The following is a 24,479-nucleotide window of genomic DNA, read 5'->3' on the forward strand; positions in this document are numbered from 1 at the left end:
ACGCCCCGCGCGCATGCGCCTCGGCCCTGCCGGGCGGTGCCCGGCGCGGCGGCCAATGGGGAGCGGCGGCGGGGGCGCGCGCGGCCGACGGGCGGTGCGCAGGCGCGGCCGTGACGTTGTGCGGAGCCGCCGAGCGCGGCGACGGTTCGTGCCCGGGAGCGTTGGTCGCGCGCTCGCGGCCTCCCGCCCGCCGCTGGTGAGTCGCGTGGGCCGAGACGCCCCCCCCCCAACCCCCCCTCCGGTCCTGCCGCCGCCGCCCCCTCTTCCCCCCACCCCTCCTCATCCTCCTCCTCCCGCGGGCACCGGCTCGGCCGCGCAGGCCCGGCCGCCCCCTCCCCGCCCCTCCTCAGCCGGCCGGTCTCCCGCGCCCCTCCCCGGGGCCTGGCTGCTGCCGCCCCCGCCCGCCCGCCGCAGGCCTCCCGTGTGCCGCCGCCCCCGTGCGCCGCTCGGGCCGTGTCCCGGTTTCCCCCCGCGCTGTGCTCGCCCCGGGACCCCGGCGGCGAGCCTCCTGCCCGCGACCCCGGCACCCCGGCGGGGCCGCGGCCGCGGGGACCGGCCCCTTCCCGGCCCGCCCCGCGGAGGAAGGGTTCGGCCCACGAGCACCCCCGCGGGCCTGGCCCGGCCCTGGGGTGTCCCCGCCGCGCCGTCCCGCACGGCCGGCCCTGCCCGCCCTGATCTCCCGTAGCCCGGCCCTGCCCAGTGGCCCCGTCACCTCCTGGACGGCAGCTCCGCTTCCCCCTGCCCCCCCTGCCCGGTCTTCCTCCGCTGGGCCCCTTCTCCTCGCCGAAACCCCCCTCCCGCGCCCGTCCCTTCCGAGGAGCCTCTCCGGGCCGGGCTGGACGTTGCCCGAGGCCGGGGGCAGCTGAGGGCGAGCGGCGGGGGCGGTGGGGCAGGGCTGGGAGGGGAGAGCCGGGCCTGAGGGTACGGGCCGCTGCTGCCTGCGAGTGGGGCGTAAGCACACCCCGACGGGGCTCCCTCCCGTGCCCCAGCGGGGCTCCGTCCCAGCGCCGCCGCCTCCCCGCAGCCCGGCTCGGGGACAGGCAGCACCAGGCAGTGTGCGGCTCCCTCCTGCCCGGGCGGCCCTGGCCTCCCGTACGGAACGTTCACATGGACACATTTGCTCACCCGTACCTGGGACTGCCCCCGGTGCCTCTGCCAAAATGTTAATATCTTTGTTTTTTGGAAGCCTGGCGTCTGAGTGTACGCGCTTTGACTCTTGTGGTCTGACGAGGAGCAGAAGTTAAAGCCCCGCTCTCTGGGCAGAGTCCTGTCCCACACGTGCAGAGCCTGATTCCTCCTCAAAGCACGTTTCCGCGTTGTGTTCCCGGGTTTTGGCAGTGTAATGGATTGCGTTGGCAGGTGTTCAACCTGACTTTTCTCCTCAGAAGTCCCAAATTCTAAACACGAGGTGTGCAAATCTCAATTTATTGCATCTGTGTATTTGGTCGCACCTCCCCGGGATGAGATAAAACCCTGGCGTTGCGCCCGCGTTCATCTCGCTGATTCGGGAGGTGGTCGGCTGCTCTCGCGTTCCTCCCGGGGGCTCCCTGGAAGGGGTTTGCCCCGGGTCGGCCAGCTTTTGCTCGGGCATGGATCTGAATTTGGGTGTTTAGAGAAGCAGCCTTCTCTGTACTAGGTGCTACTGATTTTTGGGGGGGAGGGGGGGGGATAAAGTACAACTAGAGCCTTATCTAGATCAAAACGAGGAGAGTTGATCTTAGAGTGTCTTAGCGGGCTTAATCTAATTATCACCTTCGCTACCTCCGGCCGAGGCAGCGGTTGTTCTTTAGCAGAGCGCTTTATTCCTGTTGGTTTCTGAGGTTCAAGCCTCGACTGGAGACGGAGAAGGTGGGAATTGGGTGGAGCTGGCGGGGCCCAAGGGGAGACCTTTAGCTCCTGTGTCAGAGGCCTGTTTGACGTTGACGTCTGTCGCTGTGCCCGTTGTTTCCGTTGCCAACTGTTGCGTCTCATAATGCAAAGGCAAGAGGCTGGATTTGTTCCTCGCTCACTGTGACGCGGCTGCGATGGATGAGACGTTGTTCTTCCCTGCTTTGCCCGTAAAATGGGGCTAATCCTGTGTAAACCAGCGAGACGGGCGGAGGAAGGAGGATGGGAGTGGTGTAAGCCAGGCCAGGAGATAAGCACCGAGTGGATGCCAGCCTCCTAGCTGTTGTCTGCAGTAAAATATTTGTCCATTTTCTGTATCTTATTCTCCTTAAAAAACGTGTACGTCTAGCTGCAGAGGAACGCAGTTGTGAGATGCGGGCCGTTTCACTTGAAGCCTGGGGATGGCCACAGAGGCCTTTTCTGGCTTCCAAACTTCCCCCCAGAGCAGAAGCGTCTGCTACGTGTGGCTGTGCATCTTCCTTTTGAACTAAAAGCAGGGAAGTGTCACCAAATCGTCTCTTTGAGGCAGGGACTCCTATTTATGTACAGCGCAGAGCTCAGCAAGGCCTGAGCTCTGTATTACTGTGGCACAGGCGATAAGAAAATTGTCTTCCAGGGGGAGACCCCGCTGCTTCGTGTTGTGGAGGGAGTCTCGGCGTTTACTTTCCCCGTGACGGCTTTGCATTTTAGTTTGCAGTTTGCATCTTGGCAGTTGGTGTCCAGTCCTGTTTTCTGGGCTAAAAAAATCCTTTGACTTCTCGCTGGCTGGGTCCTGTGATTGCAGGCACCCCCTGTGGCAAAGGGGTGCTGGCTGGAGCCTGTTTCCCATCTCAGGGTACCTCTCCGTGCTGGAGGATGGGGAGGGTGGCAGAGAGGGGTGGTGGTCTCGTGCTGGTGGTCTCCAGTGCAGGACGTTTACTCTGGTTCAGCTGTGCTGCTGCCTGGCAGATTTGAACACTTTTGCTCTCTCTGCTGGTTTTTAGAGGCTTAAATCTCTGCGGTAGATGAGAGCAGAGAGCCTGTGGAGGGAGAAGAAGGGAGCCCTTGACCTCGGGCTGCCGTTCTTGCTTGGGCTCAGTGGTGGGAGGTTGGGGGTGCCGAGGCCAGCAGCAAGCTCTGGAACGGGCTCCTCTGCATGACTCCCGGGTGTAGTTAATCAAAGCACAGCAGGAACAGGTAAAGCACATCCTGTATGTGTGTGATCCTGGGTCTGCCCTGCCTGGGAGTTGCCTCACGTGGAAGGAATTGCTTGTCTGTCTGACCCACGCCGCGAAACCCGGTGGCTTTGGGGCAGGTAGGTAGCTGCGAACCGCAGTGAAGCGACGCATGTTTAGGAACCAGCAACGGAGAGTGAACTCTCTCCTCGCCGTGCCATTGCGCTCCTGTCCCCAGGCGGTGATGAAGGGCGCCGCGTTTAAGGGAAGCTTGTAATGTTGATGTGCATGTTTCCTCCTTCCAGGGGTAGGAGCGCGTCGAGGAGCTGCAGTGGTTATCGACAGCGACTGAAATAAGGAAGGGAATGTTGTGAGCTGGTTACACGTGTTTTCCCCAACCCAGCAAAGGTGGGGAGAGCCCGGTGAAGCGTGTTTTCGTGTCCTGTCTGATGCTTTGGAAAGATTGAGCCACAAAGCACCCAACTCTTCAGGCTGTGTCTGGGTAGATGTTAGAGAAGACGGTGAGAAAAGAGGGCTTGTGGCAGCCGGAGCAAAGCAGGGTGGAGAGCGCAGTAGGAAGGAGAGGAGGAGTGCAGGGCTTCAAGAAGCAAGTGCTGGAAGAAGAGGAAATTAGAGTGCGACTTTACAGGGCCTTAACTGAAGAAGAGGAGACTCAGAGTGAAAGAAATGGAAGGTGGCAGCAGTCGCACTCGCAAATGTCTGGAGGGAAGGAATTAAAAATTAAAGGAAGTCCCCAGATATGGAGATGAGGGGAAATAGAAGCAGCCCCTTGTATGAGTGGGGGCAAACCCTTGAGACTGGGGAGGAGTGCTCTGGAGGTGGCTGAGGAGAGCTGGGAAAATACTCTGAAAAAGGGGTGCTGGGATTGGAAAAACAGGTGGAATTCCCAAGGGAGAGGGAAAGGGGAGTCACCGGTGACACAGGCTCAGTCTGATTGGGGGATGACGGAGCAGGGCTGAGCTGGGGGCAGGTCTGGAGAAGCTGGAAGGGAGGAGTTGCTGGGCTGGAAGCGGCAGAGGGAAAGGAGCCGGAGGCGGGATCGGAGCCCATATAAGCTTCAGGTGAGCGAGATGAGCTGGGGACTCTTTTGAGCCGGGAAGTGTGTGAGTGGCCAGAGAGACAAAGGGTTTGGAAAGAAGGCAGAGGGAAAGGAGGCGTTGATAGGCCAGAGGCAGACAGGTTGCAGGGCTGCAGAAGAGGAAGGCTAGGGAGGGAAGCGTGGTTTTGGGAGGATCGGTGTGAACGTGGCCTAAATCAGCGTAATCTGTGGGAAATCGGTGGGTTTTGCCTGTGTTTCTCCTGCACGCCAGGGTAAATGACAAGGACAGTCAGGGTGAGGTAAGCCACGGAGCTCAGCACGGAGAGGAGAGGAGAAGGTGCCTTGGAGGTGGCAGAGCAGAGATCCCGGCACGCCCTGCCGTGCTGCACCCTCGCCGGCTGCCGTGGCCTGGCTGTGCCCTGTTCCCACCCACGGGAAGTCAGGACCTGCGCTGGGGGCCAGGGCATGCGGGTGTCCCGCGCTCGGGGGGGGCAGCAGCTGTGCCTCCCCGCCACCGGCTGCCCGGGCCTTTCCGGGGCGGGTGGCCTCGGCCGCAGGGCTGACAGGTGATGGAGGGGCTCCGTGGGGCTTGAGGGGGCATCCCCAAGCTGCAGGGGGGCTCAGGGAGCCGGGCAGGATGGGCTCCACAGCCTTTTGGAGGTTTGGTGAGTTGTGGAGTTGTTCTTGGGCACAGGTGGCAGGGAGCCAGGGATTGTATTTGCGTTGTGTCTCGCTAATGACAGCGCTGGAGATTTCTCCCCCACACACGGTGCTCTTTCAGGTAGACTGTCCCATGAGCGATTATCTCGACTCGTACGTTCCTGATGCGATGAGGAGCTGCCCGGTGCACGTTCTGCGCTGAGCCCAGGGGGCACGCCGACCTTTGCGAAGGCGCCGTGTGCCGGGTCGCCCCATGTGAGGGGCTGGAGCGCTTGAGCTCATCTCCAGGTGGGAGCTGAGGCAGGACCCAATGGAGGAGCACACACCGACTGTGCTGTGAGAGGAGAGGGGTGGAGAAGGTCTCCGGGGGAGGAATATCGCAGGAAAAAACTTCAATTCGGCAGTATCTGTTTGAGTTTGAGGTGTGGCTTTGTTTTCACAGCGGAGCCTTTCAAAGGGCTGGGGTGTTCTGTTACAGCAGACCAGCGTGTTAGCAGATTGCTTCTGCTAAAGTAATTAGCAGTGATGTCATCTTTAAACTTCCGAGTAACCTATCCCTAGAATTGCTGTCCGCCCGCACCGCAGCAGCAGCCAGCTCGGACGACGAGCGCTTCCCCCCGGTGACGGCACGGTGGGGCTCATCTCTGTGGGATGTCGGGCTTTGCCCCAAATAGTGTGGGCTTTGCCCCAAATTGTGTGTGCTGGGGCTTGTGCTCCGTCTCCTCGGAGCTCGGTGTCTGGCGGGGGGTAGAGCATGGCCGGGGAGCTGCTGCAGAAAACCACCGTTTTCTCTGGCGTTACTCTTAAACTCACCACGGTCAAGAGCTGCTACCAGGTGAAACCAGAGCTTTCCCCGGCCAGCACACAACCACCAGACCAGTGTTTCCCCTCGGTCACAAGGGTGAAAAAAACTTGGTTGGAGAAGTTGAGCTTCGTTTCTGCAAAGGAAGAGCCGCTCCGCAGTGGGAGCGGTTCCTTCATTAGTCAGCCAGAGTGTCTGACGCCTTGTTTTGTGACTGAACCGATTTAATTGTAATATATTCTTGTCATTAAATATGCCTTTAATTTTGTGCCGCAGTTCTCTCAACCTTCGTGAGTGTTTAGTCAGCTCTAGATATTTGCCTGTCCACCCTGAAGAACAAAAATTTTGAGGCAGAAGAAGAGAAAACTGGAAGGAGAAGGCAAAGGAGTCGTTAGGGCTCTGTCCTTGGACCTGCAGTGCAAGGGAGGCCTGGCCACGAAACAGGGAGGCAGCGGAGCAGAGGAGGGGTGACAAACCAGGAGCAGTGCTGTAGCAGTAGTAGCTGGTGCAATATACTCCGTGTGTAGCTCGTCCCCGACGGGCTGTCAGGCATTTGGAGTCTGGGGCGAGTTGGTGCCTCCTCCTTCCATGTCCAGAAAGGTTTGGTTTTCTGTACCCCGTGGCGCTCCCTCCCGCGTCCTCGTGACCAGCCAAGGTGGCACGTTCGCAGGGCACCCAAAAACAGTTGGGGCTACCTAGTAGGCAGCTGTGAGTGCCTCTTCTGGTCAAGGGGCTGGTGTGTTCCGCGGGCTTCTGCCTTCTCCTGCCCGCCAGGAAGGGGATGGGGGTCTGGTCTGTCTCTTCCTCCTGCAGCCCCCAGCCTCTGAGCAGCCCCTTCCCCTCAGCAGGCGTTCGGACTCGAGCTGTCACTGCAGAAAGGAGCTGGGCAAGAAGTTGCAGGTTCCCTCATCTTTTTTGGGGCTCAGTGTGGATTTCCCAGGTGGTCTCAGGCGGGTTAGGTGGCTTGGCTTCCCCTGCAGCAGATGCTGCTGGGCCTGGAGGTGGGAGGGGAGACAGCGGGCTGGGGCTGGGCTCCCTTGGCTCATCGCAGCCTCCGCGGGGTGGGCATTGCTCCAGCCTTGCAGATGTGGAAAGGGATGTTGGGGGATAGGCCCAGGGCTACGGCATCAGTCTGTGTCAGAGCTGGGCCTGGAGATCGGCATCTTGCTGGTGGGGACTTGCCAACAGGGTTTTAAATCTACCAGGCACTGTTTCCATCTTCCACTAATCGCCTGCTCGGTGTCCTGGGGCACTCGGTGTCATTTCAGTGAGTATTTTTACATGACTGTGTCTCTTCTCTTGCCTTGTTAATTTTTTATTTTTTATTTTTCTAGGTGAGGTGTGGCGTACCAGATGTCAAGTTTTAATGATTTTATGTAGTTTTTTTAAAAGACGAATGGATTAATGAAGAAAAATTTTAGCAAAGGAAGGGGAGGAAAAAATGGAGCCATTTGAAACAAACTGAGATCTTCCCCCACACCGCTCGGGCCATGGGTGAGACAGACACATTCAGCACCGGTTTCACCATCAGCTGTCTTCTGGGGTTGTAAAAGCACTCCCTGAAAGCTCCCCTCCAGACCTCTCCGTTAACCTACCCTGCGCTGCTTGGAAATGGTTGCTGCAGAGAAGATTTATGAAATTCCTGTCAATTCCCAACCACCGAGTGGATACTGAGCCCGTGGAAAGGCCCGTGGGGTCAGGAGAAAGGAGCAAGTAGGAAGAGGACAAAAACACACAATCTGCTGGACCTTCCCCTCCCGCCCCCCTTGCAAAGAAAGGATTTACAGCTCAACCTTGCACCAGCTGTTCCTCGGCTTTAACAGTCAAGAGAGAAATAAATAAAATTAAACAGCCACCACCAGCCAGCCGGTCCTGGATCCCGGTGAAATCAGGGAGAGTGTTCTGTGACCCCCTCCAGCGAGGGGGAGGAGGAGGAGGAGAAGGAAGCACAGCAGATTGCTTGCGAGACAACCCCCCTCTTCCCGCACAGCGACCGGAGGGGGCTGCAGCACATCAGAGGGCAGATTAAAAAAGGAGAAGTGGCTTCCTTGAGACTCCCGGCGTGGCTTTTTTGCAAGAAGTTTCCCAGTGTCTCGCTCTCCCGCGGGGTGCTGGCTGGAGGGGAAGGTGTGTCCAGCCTCTCGCCTGGCACCCCGAGCCATCCCTTCCCTTGGAGCTGGCTGCTGCTGCCAGCCGTGGGGGACCTGCTTTCTGTGGGCTGTTGCCCGACCGAGGGAAGTTCGTAAAGGCTCTCAGCAGTTTAAATCCAAATCCCATTCTCTGTTCTGAATTTTTAATGTTTTTAAACCTCCTTACCCGCGAACCCTTGCGGGGCAGAGCGTAGGCTGGACTCCTCTCCAGGGCCCTGCGCTCCTGAGGCCGCCCTGGACTTCTCCGGACTGTCGGCCCGGGTCAGAGCCCGCCCTGGGAGCAAGCGCCGAGGCTGGGTAGCGGTTTGCCCCCGTCCCTCTCCCCTCCCCTTCTCGTCTCGCTCCGAGTCCCGCTGGGCCTGGGCTATGCTGCGGGGCGGATCCCCCACCACAGCTCCAACATGCCAGCAGCATCCGGAAAGAGATTCAAACCCAGCAAATACGTCCCGGTCTCAGCTGCTGCCATCTTCCTAGTGGGAGCCACCACCCTCTTCTTTGCCTTCACGTGAGTCCCAACGACGCAGCCAAAGAGCGGGGAGGGTGAGGGGAGGCCCGGGGACCCAGCCCCCTCCGTGGTGCTGCGAGGTTTGGGGGGCAGAGGAGCTGCGACTTCTTGCCGGGCTACAGGCGGGATGTCGTGCCCTGGGTGCTGCGGGATGGACGGTGGAGTAGCCCTGTGGTCCGTCGGAGCAGTTCAGCCTTGGCTGGCCCCGTTCCGCTCAGTTTTCCCGTGGGGTGAGCCAAGGAAGCGGGGCGCAGAGGATCCCAGTGAGGCACCCTGCCACCGCTCAGCTCCGGTTCCTGGCAGCCGCTCCTCCCCTCTCTTCGGGTGTTTGCACAACTCGCTCGGCTCGCTGGCAACTCTCTCGCAAATCAGCCAGGCTGGGAATTAGTTTGTGACCTGTAGGTGGAAAATGGCATAGATAATTTTCTCCTTTGGAGCTAAGTGAAGTGGTTTGGTGGACTGGGGCGGGCTCTGTGTTATTTTTAGAGTTTCGTAACTGATTTGTGAGCTACAAAAGAAAGTTCAAGGAGAAGTACTCTGACCCCTGCGTGGCTCTTGCTGCTGTTGGCGTCAGCCTTGCCCTGAGGAGACGAGGGTTTGGTCTCTCTGGAGAAGACCCGAAGGAGGTGCCTGCCGGCGGGTCACCAGGGCCTGAGGCAGACACCTGCGTTGGCTTTGGAGCCGATGGGGGAAACTAGGGTGTAAAATGGTACCAGGTGCTGCTGGAGAGGGCCAGGCTGTACCGTAGGGATCTGCCCGGGCTGGGAGAAGGGTAGGGCTGCTGCTCACGTTAACATTTTCCCTCCCTGGGTGATAAATAGCTTATTAACGCTCGCTTGGGGCCGAGCTGAGCCGGTTCTGGGTCGGTGGCGGGCGGAGGCAGGACCTCGGGGTGCAGTGGAGGCTGCCCAGCCGGCGGTGAGCCCCTGGCAGGGAGCTGCCTGCGCTCCCCGCTCGAGCGGCCGCAGCCGAGACACGCGTGTGCCAGGCAGGAACCCTGGAGCACGGCACCGGGACTGGCTGCCAAATCCTGCAGCATGTTCCTGGGGTCGGGGTCTGAGGGGGGGTGTCTGGGGGGACAGCAGAGAGATCTGATGGTGAGACCAGTGTTCTTGTGCTCATAGCACGGAGGGCTGGATGGTGGCTCCGTGCAAAGGGTTTAGGATTGTCAGAGCAGTCTGGAGATGTGCCGACTGCCGGGCTGGGGGTGCAGCAGCAGCCGCCATCCCAGGCAGCGGGGAGGAGGGCAGGGGGTGACTGCTGCCTGCATCCCCTCAGGCAGGCTGGCCAGGCGGCTGCTCTCAGCTCTGATTTGCCTCTTTGAGCCTCGCCCCGTCCCTCGGTCCCTCGCCCCATCCTTCCATCCCTCGCCCATCCATCGGTTTCATCCTCGAGGCTGGGGATTAGCCCAGCTCCCTTTCTCCCTGTTTGACCATTTCTCTTCGCTGCCAGCTGCTCCTGGCAGGCTCCTGGCCGGGCGGAGAGGGAGGTGCACCCCCTGCTCCTGGGGAGCCGCTCCCTCTGCCGATTTTGCTCTTGGGGGTCACCTTTCCTTGTACCCTGGCGAGGGTTTTATGCCGGGGCTGGGCTGGCGGGGCAGCAGGAGGCAAAGGGCCCGGACGGGATGGCTGCTGCCACTCCCTGGGATGGAGCCGTCCAACGGCTGGAAGGTCACCGCGGCTTTAACGCCTGGCAACAACCGGGCAATAAAAGAGTAATTTGAGGAGTAAAGGACAGAGCAGGAGGCAGCTGGTGGTGTCGCTCAGCAGCAGTCCCCCCACCCGACACCCGGCGCTCTGCAGCCACACGTTGCTGCCAGCTCCGGGCCGTCAGACGCTCGCAGCAGTCGTTGACTCTGTGCTCCCACTTCAGGGGGATGAAGGAGAAGAGGAGGGAGCGGGCAATGTCCTCCGAGCACGTGACGCACCGTGACTTAGGGGGACAGGCGTGCCTCCACTTGGTCACAGCCGGCTGCGCTTTGGGGGTCAATAGCAGGGCGGCCCTACCCCCCAAACCCCGTCCTGCCAGCTGTGGCCGAGCCCCTGGCCCCGGGCTGGCTGATAGCAGCCGCTTGTCAGCTGCGGCGTGAGGCCGAGCCGGGAGCTGTCGCCGCGGAGCAGGTTTGTTCAGAACAGGAACACCTGGGCAGGGTCGCTTTAATTGTAGGTCAGTAGATGTTATTTAACCTACTTTAGAACATCAAATTAAATCTCGAGCAGAGCGGCAGAGCGCAGCGCACTTTCACACGGGTTGTTCGGCAGGGAGGGAATTGCGTTACTCCCCGGCCTTACAGTTCTCTTGGGGCAGCTCCCACTGGGCTGCCAGGGTGGGGTGGAAGGACGTACGGACCCACGGCGAGCTTTGCCTCCTGCCCGCACGGCCGCTTCCCTGCGGAGTGTGGAGCCCCCCCTCCACACCTGGCCAAAGAGGCGAGCGGGATGCCAGCCCCCATCCACAGTGCCTGCCGCAGACCCGCTCGGGAGGGTTACGCTGTCCCAGCTGGACCTAGAGCTCGTCCTTTGGGAAGTGGAAGGGGAGTTGTGCGGTGGGGAGGTGCCGGGACACCTCCTGTGGGGCTGACCCTGGGCGGAGAGCCGCCGGGGCTCAGCCCAGCTCTCTTGAACGACTCCAATTGTGTTATTTCTAGCGTATCTGCTGGACGCCTTTTGGTCCATCCCCACTGGCCCAGGTTTTGTATCTCTGGGCCAAGAACTCTATTTAATTGATTAATTTAATTAGGAGATGCTGCAGAACACGTGGCAGTTGAAATTTGCTGAGGCCAATCGTGCTGGAGGGAGTGGGGATGCCCCCGTCCTCCCTCCAGAAGGAGAGGGGGTCTCTGACTTGCTGGGGTCTCAAACAGGTGCTCCTTTAGGACTGAAATTCCCCCGTGGGGTCAGTTTGTCCAGTCCTGCGTCTCCCCGCTGGCCTGTGCTGGTCCCTGCTCCTCGTGCAGTCGGTGCTTGGCCTCTCACTCCCCCAGGAGGTGGGGAACACCTTGGCGGGGGCTTTCTGGACAGAGGCTCTCTCGGTCTCCTCCTTTGGCCTCAACTCTCACCCATGGCCACGGCTCCACGTGGCTTTTGGGGCTGTATAAAAGCCTGCAAAGTATAAACTTTCTTGCAGTCGGGTGAATCTGTCTGTAAAACCTCTATCCCTGACTTCTCCAGCCACCCTCGCAGCTGGGAAGGCTGTTTGGGGAAGGAGCTCTCGCCTCCCCCAGCACTGGCGAGGGAGAGGACAGGGAGGTGAGGATGGGGACGCTGGGGTGGGAGGCAGCCGTCCCTGCAGCCCGCGGTGCCTCTGGCTGGACCCAGACCTGCGCCACCGTGGCGGTGAGCGGGGGTTGTGTGTGCAGCGGCCGGCGAGAGCTGGAGGGGCCGTGAGGTCGGCGAGGTGAGCCCGGCCCTGGCACGGCCTCGGGTCGGAGTCCAGGGGTGCAGGCGGGGTGGGGCGGCTTTCTCCCGGGAAAGGGCAGGGGACGAGGGGCCGCGGGTGGCTCCAGGCCTGCGCAGGGCAGGGGAAGCCAGGCTGGGGAGTGACGGGCTTCTCCTGGTATGACTAGTGGCAAGCAGCCCGTCTCGCATCCAGATGTGACTCAGTTTGCCCGAGGTTCCCCGATTTCTCTCATGTGCTGCCAGAGACAAGTCTCGACAGCTCTCCCAGCGATGGGCGTGCTCGGCATCCCGATCCGGAGAGGGAACCTGGTGAGTTCTCTGCCCGGGACATGCGTGGCCACGATGACGAGCAGCCTCCCTCCTCCTCCTCCCCTGTGGACGCCCGGCTGCCCCTGGGAACCCCGTGCTCTCCGTCTTCAAGAGTAAAAGGCAGGAACAGGTCGGTGTCAGTGCTTCTGATAAGGAGGTGTCCCCTCGGGGCTCGGCAGCCACCTTTGCTCCCTGTGTTCCCTCCCACGGGGTGGGGCTGATCTCGGGGAGGCGACTCCCCTGGCTTTGGGGCCATGGACGCCAGCGGGCGGTTTGGTTTGAGTAACGTATGGTTTGTGTGTCGTGAGGATTCCTGCTTCCCTCCCACGGCACGGTGGGGTCCCTGGGAGCAGAGCGGGCGGCAGGCAGTGGGCTGCCATGCTTGGGAGACCCCTGGCATTGTGCTTGCGACCCTGGGGCCACCCTCCGCAGCTTACAAGGTCTCTGGGGAGGGCGTTCTGCTTGCCCTGGCCTGGGAAATCCCACCCTGGGGTGGCTTTGCATCCCTGGCCAGTTGTGGAGGGTGTGAAGTCGGAGCAGCCTGCCTGGCTGGTGGCATGCAGCTGGCAAGACCTGGTAGGGACGGGAGTTGTAAGCTGGCCCCGAGGCACCACACCAGCTTCTCCCATCAGTTCTCCTTTCTGAAGGCCCAAGTTCGATCTTTCATCCCCCTGCGGCGTCCGGCTGGCAGGTTGGCACTCAGAGTAATCGGGGTCTGGCCACAGGGTTTGCGGCCACCCTGGAGGCTGGGCTTGGTGGCCGCGCAGCCACGAGGCCTCTACCCCGTCTGCGGCTGAACACACGGCCCCAGAGCAGAGCTGCACTGGCGGGGGATCCAGGTCCCCGGGCAGGTCTCCTCCATTTGATCCGCTCTGATCACTGGTCGGCCTCTCAGGGCCATGGCTGCGTCCTCCTCGGTGCCAAGGTGTCTGGGGCTGAAGGGTTGGTCTGTCTCGCGCCGGGGACCTGCCCCGGGAGCTGTGCTTCTCCCTCCTGGGAGGTGATGGAAGAGGTGTTCCCTTCACCCCAGAAGGCCAGTCCTTCCCTCTCTGCCTGCCCCAGAGCTTTTCCTCTGCGCCGGCCTTCGCTGAGGCAGCGCTGTCTTTCTCCTGCCTTGCCAGGGTCTGTCTTTCGAGGACCTGGGCTGCCTGTTTGGCTCAGCCTTGCTGTTGGCATTTCCCTTGCGCAGGGATGGCTGGCGTGCCGTGGGTCGCCCTGGCTCCCCTCCATCCCTTTCAAGCAAAGATTTGGGCTGGCATTTCCCTTCCTAGAGAGGAGCTCCTTGCTCGGGATTTCTGGAAGGGCTTTTCCTACCTTCAGGGCTCATCTCCTGCCGCTTTTCCTCCGGCAGTCTTTCCTCTGCTGCTCGTAAGAGTGGGGCTGAGAGCGGAGCCGGGGAGGCTCCTGGCATCGGGGTGCTCGGCTCAGTGACGTGGGGCACTTGGCTCTGCCCTCCTTGGGGCACAGTGACATTATGAGCGGCCACCTTCCCCTTGGCGCTGCCCGTGTCCAGTAACCAGGGCAGGAGAGGAGAGAAACACCCCTCCAAAGGGCTGTGCTGTGCTGGGAGGGCAGAGAGCAGCCCTGTGGGGACACTCGAGGATCTTGAGACCGCGCTGCTGGCAAGGCCCCGGCACTGGGAGCTGTGGGGAGCAGGCGGTTGCCCCTTGCCCAGCTCTCCTTTGGGTGCTCCCTGCCCTGCCAGCCTGCCCCGCTGCAAATACCAGTTTGCTCTCTGTGAGACTGGGAGACTTTCTCACCTTCGTTTTCTGCAAACCACTTAAACCACTTGAACGTTTCTTGCCGGTGCTGTTCCGTGGGCACAGCCTGCCCGTGGCAGGGGAAGGGGAAGAGGAAGCCGGGCTCGGTGTGAGCTCCACGCTCCTGGCGTGGCTTCCAGTGGTGCCGGTCGTGCTGGGCTCGACGTGGCTACCGTGTTCTTTCCTTGCTCAGGTCTTGGCCTCGTCGTGTACGCGCTGTTCCTCTCCAAGCTGCTCTCCGAGGGTTTTGGGGCACAGATTGGAGAGGGCCCATCTCAGCTGTGCGCTGCGGAGGATCCGCCTGGCTGGCTTCCAGCAGGGACCGGCTGCCTTGGGAGGCAGAGCCGGCACGGCCGGTGCCGTGCGCGTTGTCCAGGAGCCGCTCCCGGCCCCGGAGGGGAGCTCTTGGTGAAATGCCGGGAGATGCTGCCCCAGATAGGTAGAGGTGGGGAGGCATCGCCCAAGGTGCCGGGAGGGCGAGGCTCCCACCCCAGCGAGGCACTCGGGGGCTCCTGGGCAGCGTGGAGGGACGGGGTGGGGTGTGGAAGAGGTTTTGGAGAAGTTTGCAGGTGCAGCCCTGGTCTGGTGTGAGGGGCTGGGGCCTGGAGGGGCTGCTGAGGGTGGAGGTGCAAGGAGGAGGAGGAGGTCTTGTAAAGTCGAGGGGGTTTGTCCTCCTGCTCTCCTCTGGACAGGGATGGCCATGTCCTTGGCCAGCAGAGGGCAGGTCCCGCTGCTGCCTCCCGCCTTCTCGGGCTGCAGGAAGGGCCAGGGCATGGAGCCATGCCCGCCTCGCCCTCTGCTGCCGGTGTGTGTGCCCGCTTCTCCAGCCTGGACCCGGCTCCTCCCCCACCTGCTGCTTGCCTGGTGGCAGCTCCTCCGCCTGCCACCACCCCAGTCCCTGTCCCCTCACTCCGCCCCACGGACTGGGCTGAACTGGGGGCAGAGCCCTGGGCCAAGGGTTTGTTTCCAGTCAGAGCAGACTCCGAGGGCTGCAGTGACAAGGACGGGGGGGGGGCCTCGCCCTGTCCCCCAGCTGCATCACAGCGGGCGGTGGCAGAGGAGGGGACAGAGGGCGCCTGCCCCTTCGCCTCTACCTGCTCGGGGCCGTGGGTGCTGGCAGCGCTGGCACCACACGTCACCCTGCCCTGTGCTCTGCCCCTCCCCGCCCCGGCTGCCTAAATCCATCTGCACTTACCGCTGCGGGGGGAAGAGAGGGACAGATGCTGCCCTAGATCTGCGGGATTAAAATCCCAGCAGCAAAGCAGATTAGGGTATTACGCTGGCGCCTCTGAGGGGGAAGCCTGCTGCCCTGAGCCTGCCCGCCTGGTGGCGATTCCCCTGCTGTGCCCCCCCCTGAGCCCTTCAGAGGAGCAGGGCGGTGATGGGGTCCCTGTGGCAGCAGGGTCCTGCGCTGGCAGCACCCATGGGACTGTGGGCGTGAGAGGCGAGCGGTGGGTTTGCTCTCTGGTTTACCGGAGCGCTCCCCCGGGGCTGGGTTAGGCTGGTCTGCGGAGGGGGGCTGAGCACTCCTGAGGTCAGGCTGGCCTGGGTGCAGCTCCGGTTTAGGTGTGGAGGGCACTGGGTGGGAGTGAAAGGAAGAGTTGGTGGCAGGGAACCTCCACAGCTGCCTGCCTGGGCAGGAGCCTGGAAATACAGCCCGAGAGCGGGGAACGTGGACGTCCCAGCCAGGCCACCGCTGAGGACAGCAGGAACGGCTCGTGGGTCTGGCTATGGGGCTCAGGGCGGGGGTCAGCACCTGCTCGGCCCTTGCTCGCCCCGAGGGCTCTGTTGGAGCCCGGTGACGCCTGCCCGGGGTGATGCGGGGGGGCAGCGCGGAGCGGTGGCCTGTGGAAGGGGGCCAGCATGTCTCACTGTCCCGTGCCCGCAGGTGCCCGGGGCTCAGTCTGTACGTCTCCCCAGTCATTCCTGTCTACAATGCCGTCGTCTTCCTCTTCGTGCTGGCCAACTTCAGCATGGCCACCTTCATGGACCCAGGCATATTCCCGCGAGGTGAGTCTGGCTCTGCTTGGGAAGTGTCTGGGGTACAGCTACCTCCTTCCACCCTTCCTCCGAGGTGGAGGATCCACTGATCCCACGAGGCTCGAGGAGAGCCCTCCTCACCCTGCCTGGGTGGTGACACCACGGGGATGGTAGCCCTGGGTCCAGCCTGCAGGACCAGGTGGGGGAAGCAGCGTAAGTCCTGCACCCCGTATCGGGTACCTGCGGCTCAGGCGGGTGTCCTGGTTATGGGGCAGGGCCTGGGAGAGCCCCCCCTCCTCGACCTGTATTTGGGGGTCCCAGGCTGGTCCCTGTGCCTGGCGAGATCGTGACAGAGGAGGGCGATGCTGGGCACCCCCGGGGCGGGAGGGCAGCTGGGCCCTGGCATCGCCTCCCCCCGCACCCTGACACCTGGCTGCGCTGGGCTTTCCCATCAGCTGAGGAGGACGAGGACAAGGAGGACGACTTCCGAGCTCCGCTCTACAAGACGGTGGAGATCAAGGGCATTCAGGTGCGCATGAAGTGGTGCGCGACCTGCCGCTTCTACCGGCCACCGCGCTGCTCCCACTGCAGTGTCTGCGACAACTGTGTGGAGGTGAGGAACCACCGGGTCTCGGTGCCTCTTCGTTTCCATGTAGATTTAACCTGGCGCAGGCTGCCAAGCCCCTCACCGTCTCTTCTCCCCACCGACAGGAGTTTGACCATCACTGCCCCTGGGTCAACAACTGCATCGGGCGGCGCAATTACCGTTACTTCTTCCTCTTCCTGCTGTCGCTCACCACGCACATCATGGGAGTGTTCGGTTTCGGCCTGCTCTACGTCCTCTACCAGGTGGAGGAGCTCTCTGGTGTCCGCATGGCCGTCACGTATCCTCTGCCAGGCTGCAGCAGCGGGGCCGAGGCGGGAGGGCGTTGGCGGGGCTGGGGACAGAGTGGGGCGGAGCAGGGCGGCGGCTCTTCCTTAGCTGGCTGCTGACAGCATGGTGGTGATGTGCGTGGCCGGCTTGTTCTTCATTCCTGTCGCGGGCCTTACGGGGTTCCACGTGGTGCTCGTGGCGAGAGGCCGTACTACCAACGAACAGGTATGTCTGCGGGGCTGCTGTGGGGCTGCCGGCCCCTACCAGGCCATGTCTGGAGACGTTTTGGGGCTCCCCGGGAAAAGACAGAGGTGGACAGGCTGGATCGAGGCACGGGAAGGGCACTGAGCTGCCTGGGGGCTAGAGCACAGGCTGTCCCTGTGGGGGGGAGGCTGGGAGCACCTCGTCTGCACAGCCTGGGGATGGGGGATCTTCACTGCTGCTCCTCGGGGGGGCTGGGGAGAGGATGGAGCCGGGGCGGCTCTTCTCGGGCAGGTGAGAAGCGACGGGCATGCCCTGAAACAAGGCAACTTCCAGTGAGACATCGGGGAAAGGCTTTTTCCCCTCGAGGGTAGTTGAACGCTGGAACGGGGACCTGGAAAAGGGGGAGTACCTCCAAGTATCTCCTTGGAGATGGTCACGAGTGAGCTGGACAAATGCTGCCCGGAGCCCTCCCGAGGTCCCTGCCCACCCCGGTATGCTGTGACGCTCCTCGTCCCGCAGGTGACGGGCAAATTCCGCGGGGGTGTCAACCCCTTCACCAACGGTTGCTGTAAGAACGTCAGCCGGGTCCTCTGCAGCTCCCCGGCCCCCAGGTGAGCCCGGCACAGCGCGGTGGTGCCCCGCCACCCTGCAACCCCCTGGCAGACTGCCCCATCCCGAGCTCTGGGCCTTGACCCTCCTCCTGCCGCTCTCCACAGGTACCTCGGGCGCCCGAAGGCCGAGCAGACGGTGCTGGTGCGACCCCCCTTCTTGCGGCCCGAGGTGTCGGACGGTCAGATCACGGTCAAGATCATGGACAACGGTATCCAGACAGAGCTGAAGAGGACGAAGGTGAGGAAGGCGGGGATTAGCGTTCCCTGCGTTGGGGCCCTCCGTGGAGCCCAGGGGTGCGAGCCTGCATCCGTGAGTAAAGAACCGAGTGAGCCTTGTCACGTTGCCCGTCCCCCTCCGTGTCATCCTGTTCTGTGTCCCCATGGAACAGAAACCTTGTCCCTCCCGTGCGGCAGCAACCGCATGAGGCTCTGCCCCCTCCGTTGCCCTTCCCCACCCCGTCCTTCCCCCTCACAGCGTCATTCAGAGCTCCCCCTTCCTCAGCACTTCCCGGCACCGGAGGCACGTGCCGCCTTCAAGCGCTCAGCATGTTGGATGGCCCGGGAGGCAGCGAGAGCCCCTGTAACACCGGTGCCCACTCCCTGCCTGCCAAGGGGAGGCCTTGGCACCCTCTGACCCTCCCTCTGCGCTTTGTCTCTGCAGTCCAAAGGAAGCCTGGAGGTGACGGAGAGCCAGTCTGCTGACGCCGAACCGCCCCCCCCACCTAAGCCAGACCTCAGCCGCTACACGGGCCTGAGGACACACTTAACCCTGGCCACCAATGAGGGTAAGGAAGGTGTGCAGGGTCCCCAGAGGGAGCCCAGGGCTGCACCAGGCAGACCAGGAGCCAGGGCCATAGGCGGAACAGGCTGCAGGGCAGGCCCGAAGCACATCGGCACCACCGCGCTGCGGGGCAGGACGTGCCCGCGTTTCTGGGCTGGTACACGCGGCCCCTCGCACTCGGAGAAGCCTGCGGGACGCTCATAGCCAGCTCTGCTCCGTTGGAGAGGAGCAGGAGGCCGAGCCGAGCCAGTGTGGGGCTTGTCCAGAGCCGCTGCGAGCCGTGGAGGCCTGCGACGGGCCAGCTGGCGGGCTGCGTGCCGCGGGCAGGCGCGGGAGCGTCGCCGGGACGAAGGAGGCGAAGGAGTGGCAGGCCCGGCGCGGCAGCAGAGAGCACATTTGCGGCGGCCGGCGCAGTCGCTTTCCCCGCTCCCCTGCGCGCCGGCGAAGCGGTGCTCGGAGCCGCCTGCGAGGGCTTGGCGAGAGAGGTGGGCTGTGAAGGGCAGAGCTCGGAAGCAGCAGCTCCCCGCAGCTCTCTGGGGCCGCCTGGAGAAGGGCTGCGGCACACGGGGGGTGGCCAGCGGCTCCGTGAAGCGCCCGCCCCCGCCACTGCCTCCTGCGGTGCCCACCCCGGCGTGTGGCTCAGTCGGGGCCGTGGAAGTGCCAGCCCCAAACATCACCTCGGGGACTCGTTTCCCATCCCGCTCTGTTTCGTCCGCCCCCGTGCGCCTCTCCTCCAGCCCGTCCCTCTGTCCGCCTCCCCGGTCTGTCCGCCCCAGGCTCAGAGCCGGTTCTTGGGAAGGGAGGGCAGGGCTCTGCGCCGTGTTCCTGCCCCTGCGCAGCCCCAGCCAGCCGCCGCGTCTGAGCCCCCTTCTCTCCTCTCTTCCCACCCACAGACAGCAGCCTGCTAGGCAAGGACAGCCCCCCAACGCCCACCATGTACAAGTACCGGCCCGGCTACAGCAGCAGCAGCAGCTCGGCAGCTCTGCCCCACTCCACCAGCGCCAAGGTAAGGCCGTGCCTGCCGCTGCCCCCAGCCTGGCAAGGGGGGAGCCCGGCCTCGAGGGGATGCCCCCACTTGGAGGAGGCTCTGGGGTGGGCCCTGGGAGCCTTGCAGGGGGGCTCTGTCTTTCTGTGGGTGACGGCTGCGTCTCTGCCCCTCAGCTGAGCCGAGTGAACAGCCTGAAGGAGCCCAACTCCATCTGCGAGAGCAGCCGCCAGCCCAACTACCGCTCGGAGCCGAGCCTGGAGCCTGAGAGCTTCCGCTCACCCACCTTCGGCAAGAGCTTCCACTTCGACCCACTCTCCAGCGGCTCCCGCTCCTCCAGCCTCAAGTCGGCCCAGGGCACGGGCTTCGAGATGGGCCACCTCCAGTCCATCCGCTCCGAGGGCACCACCTCCACCTCCTACAAGAGCCTGGTGAACCAGACGCGCAACGGCAGCCTGTCGTACGACAGCCTGTTGACGCCCTCCGACAGCCCTGACTTCGAGTCGGTGCAGGCGGGCCCGGAGCCCGACCCGCCGGTGGGTTACACCTCACCCTTCCTCTCGGCCCGCATCGCCCAGCAGAGAGAGACCGACCTGCACGGCCGCTTCGCCGGCGCCGTCTCCCCCAAGCACGCGCCGCCCCGTGAGCCCTCGCCCGTGCGCTATGACAATCTCTCCCGCCACATTGTGGCCTCCATCCAGGAGCGGGAGAAGCTGCTGCAGCAGCCGCCGGCCACGGGCAGGGAGGAGGACGCGGGGCTGGCGGACTCGGGTCTCCAGTCGACGCCGGGCTCCAGCAACGCCCCCCGCACCAGCTCCTCCTCGGACGATTCGAAGCGCTCGCCCCTGGGCAAGAACCCACTCACCCGCCCAGCCCCTCCCCGCTTCGGCAAGCCCGAGCCCCCCCACGCGCTCCGGGTGCGCTCCCTGGGCTCCCCCGACCAACCCGCCGCCCCCCACCTGGGCAAATCCGTGTCTTACAGCAGCCAAAAACCAGCGTCTCAGGCCAGCGTCCCCGAGACGGAGGAGGTGGCCTTGCAGCCCTTACTGGCGCCAAAGTAAGTACCTGCCCAGCACCTGTTGTCCCCCACCTCGTTCCTCCGCACCAGCTCCTGGGGGCAGCAAAACGCCCCTGTAGCCTGGAGAGGGGTGAGGGAACCAACACACACCCCCCCCCCCCCCCCCCCGAACAGAGCGGGTGCCCCTGGGCCACCCCCCGGGCCTCTCAGGGAGCTGGAGCGGCACGGGGGGGCCGGCGGGGGGCAGGGCCAGGGCTGTGCTGGCAGCCAGGGTCTCTCCCAGGGGTGACAGCAGCCCCGCGGCACCCCACTCCCTCCCCACCTCACGCCGTGTCCGTCCGTCCTTCCCTCCCCAGGGACGAGGTACAGATGAGAACAGCCTACAGCAAGTCCAACGGGCAGCCCAAGAGCCTGGGCTCGGCCCCCCCGGGCCCGGGGCCGGTGCCACTCAGCAGCCCCACGCGTGGAGGCGTCAAGAAGGTCTCTGGCGTGGGGGGTACCACCTACGAGATCTCGGTATGAGGGGCAGAGCCGCTCGCCCCCCGCCTCCTCCCCGCCCGCCCCGAGGGACGTTCTGCGGCCGGACGCTCTGCAGACTCCAGCGAGAGCCGGATTGGGGGGAAACGGGCCCGCGGCCCCCTCTGCTTCTCTCTTTCTCCACCCCTCCCGGGACCTGGGGGGCTGACACCCCCCCTGCCCGCCGAGGACTGCCGCCGGCAGCCGCCCCGGCCAGGCGCGGGGCCGGGGGGGGCCGTGTCCTGCAGCCGCGCGCCCCGGCACCATCTCGGCTGGGCCAGCCACTTGTGGGCCTTGTGCAATCAATCGCTCGCCTAGCGTGGTAGGAATGGATTGTTTTTAAACCAGAATACTTTTTTTTATTATTATTGTTACGGATTCTATTTTTTTTCTCTTTCTGAGTTACCAGGTGTGTGTATATATAAATATCTATATATATAAATATAAATATTAAAAAAAAAAAAGCAGAAATTATATATCTTACCCAGAGAGAGGAAGAAACTACCCGTTCCCTGCCCAGGGCCTGGGCCCCCGCCTCGTCCCCGTCCCTGAAGGAGGGATGTGGGGCCGGGGCTGCCCCCCGCGTTCCCGGAACAAGCTGGGGCGGGTGCCTGGTGCTACTCCCCCTGCTCTGAAGTGGGGCCGGCAGGGCCGTGGGATGGCAGGTGCCCCCCTGGGGTGCCCTGTCCCCCCGCCAAAGACCGAGGTGCTTCCAGCCGAGGACGCTCCCCTCCCCGGTTCTTTGCTTGAGAAGCCTCCAGCCTCCAGTCCTCCCTCCTGGGGCCGCAGCAGCCCGTGCAGGAGGAAGGGCCGAGGGGCAGACCCCTCCCCGCACACCCCCAAACCCAACCGCCAGCTGGCGCGGTGGGCGCTGGCTGGCAAGGAGAAATGCTCGCAGGCTCCAGCCTTTCCCCACCTGCGGTTTTTGCTCTTTTTATGTTTCCCCAGGGTTTGTGTTGGTGGAGGTGGGTGGGGGGGGGCTGTTTTTGTTGGGTTTGGGTTGTTGTTTTTTTTAAATGGGTCTGATAGGGTTTTCTCGCTGTCACGTGGTTGTTTTTATTTCCGTTTGGGGAAGAGGAAGGCCAGCAGGGCACATCCCCATAAAGCAATATTTTCTCATCACATGCCAAAAACAAAAATGCAGCCAAGGAGCCCAGTGCTCCCCATCCCCCGCCCCTGCCTGGGCCAACCACCCCACGCAGGGGCCCACAAAACTTCAGGCACTACTTGACTCTTTCTCTACGGCAATATCTCTCCCGTGGCCTCTGCAGAGCCACACCATTGTTTTTTTATTATTATTAGCCATTTTAAAAACGAGGAATAAAAGGATATTTAATGAGCCACCCCGGCGGGCATGCGTGTGCTTTGTTTAGCGTCCAGGAACGAAGGAGCCCCTGGAGGGCTCCTGTCCTTCAGGGTCTCGGCCTTCCCCCCTTCCTCCCAAGGGCCCGAGGAGAGCTGAGCCTGTGGTCCCGTTTTGGGGAGGCACCTCCTCAGGGTGCTTTTGGGAAAGCCCTACTCCCACGGAAGGTAAGGTTTTCTCAGGGCATGAGGAAAGCGGCTCTGGGGAAGGTGTCACAGGAGCCGGTGAGGCTGGGGATCCTGCAGGAGACGCTGGCACCAAAGGAGGACGTTGGCGTCATGCCATGGCTGCTGCCGGAGCTCCTGCGGGGACGCGGTGCCTCTCCAGGGTCACTCCAGTCCTCGCCAGGCCTGGGAGGGGCAGGGGAGCACAGAGCCCCCCAGCCCAGCTGCCAAAGCCAAGGCAGGAGCCCCCCCAGCCCTGCCCAGGCAGGAGAGGGGGGAGACAGGCTGAGAGCTGGGGCAGGAGCTCAGCCACGATCTTCCACCCCAGGCCACAGTGCGTTGGGGCAGCACCGACCCCGCACGCCCTGTGTCCTCGCTGTGACGGCTGAGGGTCACAGCAGCCGCTGCCACCAACCCCTCCTTGGAGCAGAGACTTTAATTAAAAGGTGACTAAAAAAGAGAGACCCCGAAGCACAGGGTGGTTTTGGTATAAAAGCCAAGGTCGGCGATGCCAGTGCCAGCAGGGTCTGTGTCCCCTGGTCCCAGCTGGCTGCACAACGCAAGTGGGGGGCTACGGGGGTGTCCTCTCTGCTGGGGGGGGCGCAGGCCAGCCCGAGCCCCCCTGCCGAGCGCTGCAGGAGGGACGAGTCCCTCCCAGGTCAGTCAGGGCCGTTCCCGTCGGCTGGGGGATCCCCGGGGCGGCGCCGGCGCGGCCTCACCGCAAACTGCTGCTGCTGCTGGCCTGGGAGCTGCCCACCCCCGGGTGCTCCGGGCTGTGCCGGTTCTGTGGAGGAAGCACAGACACGTCTCGTGAGACCTGCGTGACAGCAGCACCCCCGGGGAACGGCCGCTTGCTGGCTCTGGGCCCTGCTGCCACCTGGGCCACGCTCACGGGTGGGCACAGGCTGGGCTGGACCCCAGCTCTCCTCACCCACCTTCTTTTTCTTCTTCTCTTTCTTCTTCCTCTTCCGTTCTGGATCCTCCTCTTTTTTCTTCTTTTTCTTCTTGTGGTCGGAGTCCGAGGGGGTTTCTGGAGAAATGAGAGCACTGGATGAGCGGAGCATCCTCCAGCGTGGGATGGAAGAGGGGGCGGCTGCGGCAGCGAGGCGCAGCCCCTCACCTGGGGGGACGGGATCCTGGGTGCGGCTCTGCTTGTGCTTGTGCTTGTTCTTCTTCTTGGGCGGCTGGATGTGCATCAGCCGGCACTGCTCGGGCAGCTGCGGAGAGCAGACGGGGCTGGTCAGGCCAGGCCGGGCCCCTCCTGCCCCGCTGCCTCCAGCCCCAGCAGCCGCCCCCCCGCTCGCAGCCCCGCGCTCACCGGGCCGGCGTGGAGGCGGAAGCCGGTCAGCATGGTGCCGGTGAGGGGGGTGAAGGAGCTGCCGCAGATGGGGGGCTTCTCGATGAGGGAGCGCAGGCTGCTGTTGTCATGGGAGCCGGGCAGGTCGATCATGCCGGGCAGGTCGGGGAGGAAGTTGCTGAGCTTCTCCTTCACCTTCTTGCCGCAGAACTTGTTGTAGGCGTGCTCCAGGTTGTAGTGCGTGATCAGGTTGGTGCTGCCTGTCAGCTCCGTGGTGCCTGCGCCCGCCGCGGGCAGGAGATGGGGGGGTGCTGCCGCCCAGAGGGGCCCCCGCCCCGCTCCCCGCCCCCGCCCCAGCACTGGGGACCCCCCACCCCACTCCCCGGGCACCGCGACACCCCGGCCGTGCTCCCCACCCCCCCCGGCGACCCCCCCAGTCTCGATCTCCTCCCCGCCCCCAGCACCGGGACCCCCCAGCCTCGCTCTCCCGGCCCCGGGGACCCCCCGCTCCCCGGTCAGGCCCCCCCCCAAGGCCTCATTTCCCCACTCGACAGCGAGCTGCTTAGTTCCGCCCCCTGCACGGTCATTGGCCTGCCGCGCCGTCAGTTCACGCCTCCCCGCCCACCATCCCCTCTCTTCATTGGCCCGCCGCGCCGCCAGTTACCGCCGCGGCCCAGCTCCGCCGCGCCGATTGGCTGAGCGAGACGCCCGCCCCCCGCGCTGCGGCCCCGCCCCGCACCTGGCAGCTCCCGCAGCAGGTAGAAGGGGCCGCCGGCGGCCTTGCGGGCCGCGTCCTCGCCCGGCGGCGGCGCGGCGGCGGCGGGGGGCGGCGCGGCCCCAGCGCCCGGCGCCTTGGCGGGCCCGAAGCCCAGGGCGGCGGCGGCGGCGGCGGCGGGCGGCGGCTCGGCCCCGCCGAACAGCGCCGAGAAATTCTCCATCTTCCCGGCGTGCCCCGCGCGGGGCCGTCCCGCCCCGCCGCGATTAGCCGAGCGCCACACAGG

General features: G+C 63.7%; 2 protein-coding genes across 4 annotated transcripts; one reads left to right on the forward strand and one right to left on the reverse strand.

Moving 5' to 3' along the window:
* Positions 1 to 67: 67 nt before the first annotated feature.
* Positions 68 to 21,997, forward strand: ZDHHC5 (zDHHC palmitoyltransferase 5). Of its 3 annotated transcripts, XM_074842612.1 has the most exons (13): positions 115 to 196; positions 3,347 to 3,449; positions 6,898 to 8,218; positions 15,574 to 15,695; positions 16,121 to 16,278; positions 16,377 to 16,549; positions 16,662 to 16,764; positions 17,263 to 17,354; positions 17,460 to 17,592; positions 18,016 to 18,139; positions 19,029 to 19,141; positions 19,297 to 20,177; positions 20,495 to 21,997. In XM_074842612.1, exons 3-13 carry the CDS (start codon positions 8,115 to 8,117, stop codon positions 20,658 to 20,660), a joined length of 2,169 nt encoding a protein of 722 aa, XP_074698713.1. In that variant the 5' UTR covers positions 115 to 196; positions 3,347 to 3,449; positions 6,898 to 8,114; the 3' UTR covers positions 20,661 to 21,997. The 3 variants fall into 3 exon arrangements, with proteins under 3 accessions (XP_074698714.1, XP_074698712.1, XP_074698713.1); XM_074842613.1 differs by lacking the exon at positions 3,347 to 3,449 and having other exon boundaries at positions 68 to 196; positions 17,460 to 17,664; XM_074842611.1 differs by lacking the exon at positions 3,347 to 3,449 and having other exon boundaries at positions 68 to 196.
* MED19 (mediator complex subunit 19) lies at positions 21,895 to 24,420 on the reverse strand. The gene is made up of 5 exons (XM_074842615.1): positions 24,218 to 24,420; positions 23,500 to 23,756; positions 23,302 to 23,398; positions 23,117 to 23,211; positions 21,895 to 22,965 (listed from the first exon to the last, which is right to left on the reverse strand). Exons 1-5 carry the CDS (start codon positions 24,414 to 24,416, stop codon positions 22,897 to 22,899), a joined length of 717 nt encoding a protein of 238 aa, XP_074698716.1. The 5' UTR covers positions 24,417 to 24,420; the 3' UTR covers positions 21,895 to 22,896.
* Between the last annotated feature and the right edge of the window lie 59 nt (positions 24,421 to 24,479).

The sequence above is a fragment of the Strix aluco genome, chromosome 16 (genome assembly GCF_031877795.1).
Source record: "Strix aluco isolate bStrAlu1 chromosome 16, bStrAlu1.hap1, whole genome shotgun sequence".
NCBI lineage: Eukaryota > Metazoa > Chordata > Aves > Strigiformes > Strigidae > Strix > Strix aluco.